At 41.3% G+C, this 10,400-nt stretch overlaps 1 protein-coding gene across 2 annotated transcripts; it reads right to left on the minus strand.

Moving 5' to 3' along the window:
- Positions 1–5,955: 5,955 nt before the first annotated feature.
- Positions 5,956–10,138, minus strand: LOC104608937 (putative wall-associated receptor kinase-like 16). 2 transcript variants are annotated; one of them, XM_088892040.1, is made up of 4 exons: positions 9,617–10,138; positions 8,095–8,579; positions 7,833–8,018; positions 5,956–7,293 (listed from the first exon to the last, which is right to left on the minus strand). In XM_088892040.1, the coding sequence occupies exons 1-4, from the start codon at positions 10,099–10,101 to the stop codon at positions 6,095–6,097; spliced, it is 2,355 nt and encodes a 784-aa protein (XP_088748166.1). In that variant the 5' UTR covers positions 10,102–10,138; the 3' UTR covers positions 5,956–6,094. The 2 variants fall into 2 exon arrangements, with proteins under 2 accessions (XP_088748166.1, XP_088748167.1); XM_088892041.1 differs by having other exon boundaries at positions 9,759–9,911.
- Positions 10,139–10,400: the final 262 nt, after the last annotated feature.

Genomic DNA, 10,400 nt, shown 5'->3' on the forward strand with positions numbered 1-10,400 from the left:
GTCGATGCACATGTTCCACTTGCTATTGGCTTTCTTCACGAGCATAGGATTGACTACCCAGCTAGGATACTAGACCTCTTTAACGAAGTCTACTACGAGGAGCTTCCCAACCTCCTCATTACAACCCTCCACTGCTCCGGGGTGAGGTTCCTTTTTCTTTGTCTAACTGGCCTGACTAAAGGATCCACATTCAACTTACGAGTTATTATGCTAGGGTCTATGCCAGGCATTTCTGTAGCCGACCAAGCAAAAACATCCAAATTATTGAGTAAAAAACTTTCTAGTTGTGACCAGAGTGGTTCATTTAGGCGTGCGCCAATCTGGAGCGTCTTCGTGGGCTTGGTATTAGAGACCAAGACCAGGACCATCTCTTCCATGGGAGCGGCTCGCTCCTCGGTGTGCTTGGGGGGTGGCTCCAATTTGACGTCGTCCGCCAACTTCGCCTTGCCCTTCAGCATGACCACGTAGCACTTCCATGACTCTAGCTATTCGCCCCGTACTACCCTCACTCCGTAGCTCGTTGGAAACTTCATTGCGAGATAGTAGGTCGACACCATCGCACATAGGGCATGCAAGATGGGCCGACCTAGAATTGTGTTATAGGGGGACGGAGTCCCAACCACCAAGAACGTGTGCTCGAACCGTACTGTGTTGGGCCTCGCTCCTGCTGCAATCGAGATCGTGATTCTACCGAGGGGCTTCACCACGTTCCCGCTGAACCCAACCAGGGGTGTGTCTGCTGGTTGCAAGTCTTTCCGCTCTAGCTGTGGTTTGTTGAATGCCTCCAAAAATAGGATATCTGTAGAGCTGCCTGAGTCCACCAATATCCGCTTCACCTTGAAAGTCGTTGATCACCATTTTGACTATGAGGGTGTCGTCGTGTGGGTACTGGATCCCGTGAGTGTCGTCCTCAGTGAAGTTAATCACCTCCTCCACCCGAGGGCACTTCGGTGGGTTTTCTTCTTCGTGTACGAGCTCCCGGACTGATAACTTCCCTGTTGTCGTGCTGTACCCCGCTACAATGGATCCACCGGTGATCATGTTGATCACCCCGTAGATTGTCCTATCCTTTGGTGGCAGTGGCTACCAAGGTGGTTGCTGGTCACGATCGTTCCACTTGCTCGATTCTGGTGCATCACTCCTCTTGTCAGCAGGTTGATTTTCCACTTCCCTGTCTTTGTACTTGATGAAATGCTTTTAGTATCCTCGGCGGATTAACTCTTCGATTTCATCCTTCAAGTTGTGGCAGCCTTTAGTGCTGTGTTTGACGTCGTGGTGGAAATGGCAATATAGGTTGGGGTTTCTAGTGGCTAGATCTCCTCTCATATTGGGTGGCCATTTGACGTAGCTTGTGTCCTTGATGGCCATCAAGATTTTGCCCTGCTTAGCGTTCAAGGTGGTGTAACTGGATCTCTGGATAGGAGGGGTCCTAGATCACCGACCTAACCTATAACCCAAGGTGGTGACTTCTTCGACGACTTGCTTCGCCTGATGCGCAGGGACCTACTTTTCTTTGGAGACTTGCTCTTTCATCGCCGGTGCTTGCTGCTACTACTCTCGTCATCTTCTCTCTTCTTCTTTCTACCCTAGTGTAGCTCTAACCGGGACCCGAGAACCTTTTCAGCCTTGATGAATTTATCGGCCTCATTGAGGAACTCTCCATAGTCTTTGGAGGGTTCAACTCGAGATGCCAATGAAAATTGGCATGGTGAACTCCCTTCTGGTCCGCGGTGAGCTACACGGTGCAGTTGAGGTCGGGTATCTACAATCTCTTTGAATTGAATTTCTTGATGTAACTTCAGAGGGACTCGTTCTCCCATTGTACCACATTCAAAAGGCTCGTCGCGGACTTCAGGCACTTCTTACTAGTCACGAAGTGGGTTGTGAACAGGTCCACGAACAAATGCCAGTTTTTTATTGATCCCAGAGGCAGGTTCCTATACCACGACTAGGCTGTTTCTCTGAATGTTGTTGAGAAGGCCATGCATAGGCTTGCGTCGTCCGCTCCGACAAGTAGCATCAGGGACTGGAAGCTGTCAACGTGGTCATTGAGGTCGGAGTTCCCATCGTACATCTCTAGGGCGGGTGTCTTGAAGTTCTTCGGCCTTGGGGCCGAAATGATTTCCGGTGCATGAGGGGAAGGCCGACTCAACAAAACTGGAGCCGGCTGTGCAGCTACCGAGCTCACTTCTTCCCTTCCCTTCTCTACCACTGCTGTTGGGGCACTGCTCTTTGCCGAGTTGCGGCGTGCTCTACGATGGCGTCGCTTCTTTGCAGCCTCCTTGTTGATGCTATTTACCATGGTGCTGGCTAGGACCAGACCCTGGTATTCTCCTAATCTCGGATGTTGCCGCGAGGAGGGAGCTGATCTCTGTTGCTAATGTGCTCATGAGCGTGGGGTGGGTCCTGACTGCTACGGGGGATAGAGGGGTCTCGAACTGAGTCCGCACCTCTTACCCTAGGCTACTGGTTGCTGACTTGATTTTCTTGGTGCTCGTGTTGTGATCGTTGTTGTTGATCAATCTTGCTCTGACGGCTGTGCTGGGGCCAATTTCTCTGGTTTATCACTTGGCGAGGTGGTGATGTACGCCGACCTGCTGCTAGGTCCCGAGGTGGGGTCTGACCCCAAGGAGGGGTTGGGACCTGAGATGGCCCTGTAGCCCAGGGAGAAGACTGACAGACACTCTACTAGTTCTGATTCTGCTGGAGAGGGGGGGGGGGAACTGTTGCTGATAGTAGAACTACTGGTACTGGTATTACCGGTACTGGAATTGCTACATCTGCAGCTGCATGAGTCGGATGCTCTACACCAGCTCATGGAACTGCTGCGCTTTTATCCCAGCCAGAACCACAGACAACTCTGTAGTTGGGAGAGTGGCACTCACATGAGGCAAAGGAGCGTTGGCCGACTGAGTGACGAAGGTTTGGCTTTGAACTATTTGTACCCCTAGAATGGTCAGGGGATGGTGAACTGGCCAATGGTTACCGAGGGAACCTCAGTGTTGAGTGCAAGTTGATTGTGCCCCCTAGTGACGAAGGTCTCGACGTTCTTTCCAATGTTACTTGATGATGCCATTGATAGAATATTGTAGGAAGAAAAAGTAACTAGAAGTAGGAACTTAGCTTTTGTGTAGCGATTCCCATAGATGGTGCCAATTGATGGTGCACGATCTGGTTGCTCTTAGCTGGAGGGCAGCTCAGACGTCGAACGCTTAGCTAGCTGATCGAATTGCAAGGAAGAAGTGCTTAGAGAACCTAGGGTGGTTCACTCGGCGTGGTCACTCTAATGCTTAAGTTAGTATCTTAATGTGCGAGTTGAAAGCTTGGGAATGAGAGAGATAGAATGCAATAAATCGTGTGTACCTTGTTTTATGGGGGTAGGTGCCCTTATATAGTTGAGCTGCCGCGGGTCTCACGAAACACCTCAGAGATCCTTGGCCCACGCTGTTAGGAGTCCGTTCCTCATCGAGAGGTGGACTTCGTGTTAGCCGATAAGGCTTATCGTGTCCGCTCAATTCGGGCAGGATGAGGATAAGTAGGGGTGTCCATGAAAACCGAACCGAACCGAGAAAACCGAACCGCAAAATGTGGTTAACCGAACCGGTCAGTTTGGAATTTTTGAAAAACCGAAGGACCGGTTTGATTTTCGGTTAACCTATAAAAAAACCGACGGTTAACCGAACCGACCAGTATATATATTTATATGTATATTTTATATATTTTTAATATATGTCACATATTTTCTATGTATTTTATATAAATATATATTCATTATATATAAACATATACTTATTTTATATTTATAATGATCTATGTACAAATATATTATATATTTTTAATATATTACATATCATTTATTATTTATAATATAATATTATACATATATTTATATAAATATATATTATAAATATAAAAAACTGAAAAATCAAAGAACCGAACCAGTCAAAATTTGAAACCGACGGGCCAATTAACCGGTGGTACCGGTTCGGTTTTGGTTTAGCAAAATGAAAAAACCGGTACCACCAGTTCGGTTTACAAAAAGGGGCCATGGTTCGGTTAACTGAATCGTGGACACCCCTAAGGATAAGACCTTCAGTCATACAGCGTGATCCCGAAGAGTCCCAAGATAGCTGGCTCAGTTCTAGAAATCTGCTACATGTCACCTCGGTAGGTTGGGCCATCTCGAACTACTCAGACCTCGGTCTTAACCGAGGTGCCTGAGACACCAAGGTGACTTGGCCCACTGATGTGGCAAAAAATGTTGAATCATAGTCTAATCGGCATGTCACATCCACGTATCTACTAAATTCGAGTCAAATCCCCTCCTCAATTCCAATTCAACCTAAACCGACTCCAGTGCACCTAACCCAAACACAAACCCTTTCCAGCTAAATGGAACTAGATACTCAACCGGATTGGATCAAGCTGAACCTGAAAGCTGAATGTTGCAAGGCCATGTTTACATGTATTGCATATTGCAATGCTATAATGCTACAATGTCAACTAGTTGGGTTAGGCAGTTGAGAAAAAATAATAAAATTATGAATATTGGCAAGAAAAAACCTCCAATGACCAATGAGATAGGTTCATTTACTCAAACAGATAAGATGGACAGAAACGGTAACTGTCCTTGGAATTAATGTGCTATCCAGTTGTGGTAGCTCAACCAAATGGGCCCTATTCAGTCATTCTTTAAACGACTCAATTCATTTGCTCCTCGTACAGCTCTCCTCATACGAACCTCACGGACACATCTCATTATGTATCGAGTATATTTTCTATATTTATGTGTATAGAAAATGTAAGGTGCGCTCAGATCCCAATTCTTTGCAAAAACCATGCACTTTATTTTTTATTTTTTAAAATTTATTTTTGGCATGTATTTTTATATGCACTTTTTATTTATTTTTAATAAAAAAAGAATTGACATGAAACACTCCTAAATCGAAGTACAAAAGATACGATATCAAACTATCAATACTTTAAATTTGCTTTCCGGATCCATTGACAGCCTCACCAATAATATTCTTTTCAATTAAAAAGGTGATGCTGGCCAATTTCAGTTTAGCAGTATAGGCTGCATTTGGAAACGATTCAAATGAAGTGTAAATTCTGGTTTAGGGTAAATTTGCACTTTGATTCATTTTTGCTTGTGTTTGATAATACTACATTTATGCATTGACAAATGACAGATTAATGCATATTTAAATTGATAATAAGATGTAAAAATACATCAATAAAAAAGAAGTTAATTTGTATTTAAGTGGATTTTTGATAAGAAAAAGCATATATTTTATTGAAATTCATATATTTTATTAAAATGCAAAACTAATCCAGCTTTACAATTTATATGAATCGTTTTATACTCTACATATTTGCAGTTACACTTATTTGCATCGTTTCCAAATGCAGCCTACCCAACCAGTTTGAAGTTAGAACCTGCTTGACACTAGATATCCCTTGATAGGCCTGGCCCACACTAACTCTAACTCTAAGTTAGCCCATGTCTCAGTCCGGGAAGGCCAGGCTTGGTCAAGCCGAGAATACAAAATTATCACTCTAACTATCATAATATGATTTTCTCTTCAGATATATTTTTATATTACCAAGATACCCCTCAACATTGGTCGTTTTACAAATGAACAGATTGCTACTATGGATGATGGACCAATCGAAGTAACAAATTGTTTGATCATTGACGGCATATAATATATCGTATGTTGTATTGGTGAATTGAAAGGATGGTTACGATCGACTTCTAGATTATTCATATATTAGAGGTACTTTTTGCCACAGTAAAGGTGTCCAAAAGAAATATATAATATATTTGTACATAGATCATTGTAAACCAAACACAACTTAAAGGTATCCAAAAGTCGGGGAAGTTTTAGACATTTTCATTGAGGAGGTTTTAAATGTTTACTTTATGATATCAAATTTATCTATAAAGCCCTGTTTGTTTTTACTTGGAAACATGAATTTACTTAGACAAGTATTTCCCAGGTTTCACTTGGGATGATTATAAATACATATCATGTAAACTTGTAAGCTGTGACAACTAAAAATGAAATATTTTCTAGTATACTAGCGACAACTAGGACGATGAGTTAACTAGTAGTGGTTTTTCCTCCAGTTGTGAAATGATATCATTCTCTAAACTTGTATGCCCAGTTGAGGTTGATGTAGCACTCCATAAGCCATAAGGTTCATCTATCATGTATTCCACCTCTTCGGTGTTCCGTTGAATTTGAGAATGCCCTGCAAAGCTCCTTAAACCTTCAAGTTTCAAGGCAACTTCTTTCATTGTTGGTCTTTTCTTTCTCTTTAAATTCAAACATCTCTTTGCAAGGTCAGCAATTTTTTGGAGCTCCTCTTTTTTACCTTCGTTTATAACATGAGCATCAAGAATCTCAAAAAGATGGTTCTCCTCCATTTTAGAAACAAAATATGTGACCAAGTTCTTCCCTTCTGCTTGTCTAGTAGAAGAAATTGGCTTCTCTCCTGTTAGAAGCTCTACAAGAACAACCCCAAAACTATAAACATCGCTTTTATCTGTGAATTGGCTTGACTGAAAATATTCAGGGTCTAGGTATCCAAATGTCCCTTGTACAATGGTGGTTAGATGAGTTTTATCAATTTCAACTGACCTTGAAGTCCCAAAATCTGAAACTTTAACTCTACCCTTATCATCTAAGAGAATGTTTGAAGACTTTATGTCTCTATGATAGATTGGCACAGCAGCTGCTGAATGTAAATAAGCAATTGCTCCGGCAACTTCGGTAGCAATTCTTAAACGGTTGTCCCATGATAATGGAAAATCTTCATAATGATGGATATTATGGGAAAGTGTACCACCAGAGATGAACTCATAAACTAGTAGAGGAATTTCTACCTCTAAGCAACAACCTAACAATTTAACCACATTCCTGTGATTGATCTGAGACAATATAATAACTTCATTTATGAATTGTTCAAGTTGGCTTTCATCCACTATTTTAGATTTCTTGATTGCTACGATTCTTCCATCTTGTAACATACCTTTGTACACAGTACCTTGACCTCCTTGACCAAGAATTCGATCCTCATTATATTGATCAGTTGCCCTTTCTAATTCTTCCGCAGAAAAAATCTTTATTTTCTCAACATTACCTTCCTTTGTTGAAACTTGTTGGTGCAATAGCAATCCACCATTTCTTTTGAAATAGCTTTCTTTGCGATTCTTGATCTGCTTTTTCTTAAAAACTTGGTATAACCAGTAACTAGCAAGTATGAACACTGCACCTAAACCCACACCTGCATCATCCATATAACTTGGCCAGTCAAAAATCAACCAAAAAAATAGTAGTTGCTAATTTAACAAAGCATATACGTGTCAAGTTTCTTGTAAAATCTCCAACTGCCCATGCCTCAAATACACATGTGCTTACATGTAGTGTTGCAAAAACACAAATACACACATGGGAACATGGTGGCCCACTCCCTTGCAAAGAAGGGCCTAAATCTATCTAGTTGTTTCCTATACAAATGGGATTTCCTACACACTCTCCTCCGTGAATATAGGATGTGCCAAACTAAGTTGTGTGATTTCTTCTGTTTCTCTGTTAGTATCCTTCTTTAAAAAAAAAAGCTTTAAGAAGAATTTGCTAAAGGTTTGCAGTGCAATTTTTTTGGGTATTGGTGCAAAAATTTGTGGGTGCAAATGATTTGAATGGAAATCAAGTAAAACAAAAGCTTAAGCAAAGTAAAGCAAAATCCAAAGATAAAGTGAACAGGAAATTTGCATTTGTTTCTCTCTTATTTTTTCTAAACCAAACAAAGCCTTATTGTATTACCTATGAGGACTTGTGTCACCAGTAATTTTGTTCGGGAAGGCGGCAGAGGGATGCAACCCTGTCCTTTCCTTTTTCCGTCCCCCTCTGTACCAGGTGGGCAAGTGCATTTGAAGCTCCCAGGCGTATTTGTGCAAACCGCCTGCTCTGTGCAGTCATGGCTTTCTGGCTTCGCACATTCATCTATGTCTGCAATCAAATTAAGTTCTTTGTAGAAATATTGTGGAAAAAAGAACAAGGAGAGGGTGGTTAAGTAGTTACATACCTTGGCATCCATCATCAAGATAAGGGTTGCCTAGGTAGCCTTGTGAACAATTGCAAAGATATCCCCAACCACTGGGGGAGTTTAAGCATTCACTGTGGTTGCCGCGGCAGGCGTAATTGGGATCTGTAGTTGAAGCATTCTCACACCAGAACCTCTCTATTGCCCAATCGAGTACTACCGGAACTTTTCCTCCGTTTCTGGTATAGAAATCAAAACCCCGGATATCGGCCACCGAAAAGTAGTTGTACCATTCGTAGTCAACAAGGAAATGATACTTGCATGGATTGGCATCCAGGACATCGGTGTCTGGTTCATTAGGGGTTCTGGTGTTAATAGAGGAATCAAAAGTCTTTACCCCCTTAGGGATGTTCATCTGGCAACAGCCATACGACTCTGTACATGTTCCATTGGTCAAGAGTGTCATGTTTTCGCGATCGTTGGCACACCCATATGTGTACCATGTACTAAAGCGGACGCCTGTTGGACTGCAGCAGAAGAGTTTTAAATTTGTTAGAAAATTTTACAAGTCAGTTTAAAATAATTAATTTTTTTTATTCTATGTCATTTCTTACAAGGGTTTGATGTTTTCTGTCAAAACTAAAACAAGGAAGATATGACCGTTTCCCAGATCAAACGGTTCAATCATCCGGTCCGTTTCAGTTTTCAAAATAATGAGAAAATATGACCATTGACTTAGTTTTGACCAATCAAACGTGTACCATGTACTAAAACAAGAAAAATATGACCGTTTTCCGGATTAAATGGTTCGATTTTGGTCCAGTTTTCAAAACAATGAGAAAATCTATCAGCTTTGAGCAATCAAAACATAACCATGAATTTTGATAAATATCACTCTCATTATCACTTTATAAGTTTTTCCGACATCATGCCTTTCTACTATCAAACCGTCCAAATTACAATCATGACAAATAAGACAGAGACTCAATATAATTGGATCCATTAGTTTCAGGTCTTTCAGGTATGCCTGAAGACATTGACATCCTTGTCTACACGAGTTGCATCATGCAACGCAAGAGTTAATTGAAAAATGAAAATGCAGTTTATACTTCAAGATAACAATCAACGAGAGAAACAAAAAGGAAGAAAAGAATAACTAAAACATAAAAGAAAGACATGATACTGAAAAATTGGTAACCATTAGGTGGATTTTCATCAAAATATATAGGGGTTTGATTGATCAAATCCTTTCTGCTATTATATCTTTCCGTCATCGTAGATTTTGAAAAAGAAAAAAGAAAAATTCACAAAAAAAAAAGAGGTAAATGATTTTGAAACTCAATAAATTTTATATTGCATTAGATTGTTAAAAGTGGGAAAAAGTAAGTAATATTTAAAATTTGCTGAATTTTTCCCTATTTCAGCCTTGTTGCGATTTTGACAGCAACAGGTTATCGAAATTACTTAAAAGCTGCTTTATGAAAAAATTGAGGAAGGAAATCGAAAGCTGCTTTTTTTTTTTTTCTGGAAACGAAAGCTACTGGATCAGGTTATCGAAATTAACCTGTTCCCAACGGGTATATAGTCCGTCATACGCGCGTCAGCGTCGCAACCGATGACTGTGTATCTGTTGCGGGTCTGGGAAAAACTGAAGGGCAAGGCCAACCTACGGAAACCGAAGAAGCTGTTGGAGGAATTCACCTTACCCGATCGGTCGTAGCATGCATATTCGATTACAGAATATATGCGCAGTTGGCCTTGCACTAGTGATATATCTATGACCTCCTTCCAATGATCACGATCTTCACTTACTCTCACAAACAATTTGGGAGGCGTCGAAGCGTGGTCGCATATTAGGTTGAAACCTTCCCTGTAACAGCTTGGGTCTCCATCTCTAAGACCGAAGGGGTAGGGAACGGTGATGTTGCCGCATTTGACTTGGCAACCAGGCTTTACAACCGACGGAGTTGATGATATAGCCACCGTTGCTGGTGCAGGCCATAAAAAATGAAGCTGAAGCAGAAGCAGCAGGAGAACAGTCAAAGCCATGGATTTTAAGCAACCCTTGTTTTACTTCTCCTATTATGTCCAGTTGTCCACTCGCTTTCTCTCATTTATAGGTGAGCTGGGTCAGTTAGTTCAAACGAGCAACTTGTAAATGGACGAACCACAACCACATTAGTTGATTACGATGCTTTCTCCCTTTTTTTATGTTATTAGTCCAAATTGGTTATTGAAAAAATAAAAAAAAAATGACGAATGATAGAGAATAGCTAAGAAAAGACAAAAAAAGGAGAAATCCGCTGCACCCATGGTTTTTAGGCTTTTAGCCCAGCCGTAAAATAGTC

Source organism: Nelumbo nucifera, chromosome 7 (genome assembly GCF_055504915.1).
Source record: "Nelumbo nucifera cultivar China Antique chromosome 7, China Antique-T2T, whole genome shotgun sequence".
Classification (NCBI taxonomy): Eukaryota; Viridiplantae; Streptophyta; class Magnoliopsida; order Proteales; family Nelumbonaceae; genus Nelumbo; species Nelumbo nucifera.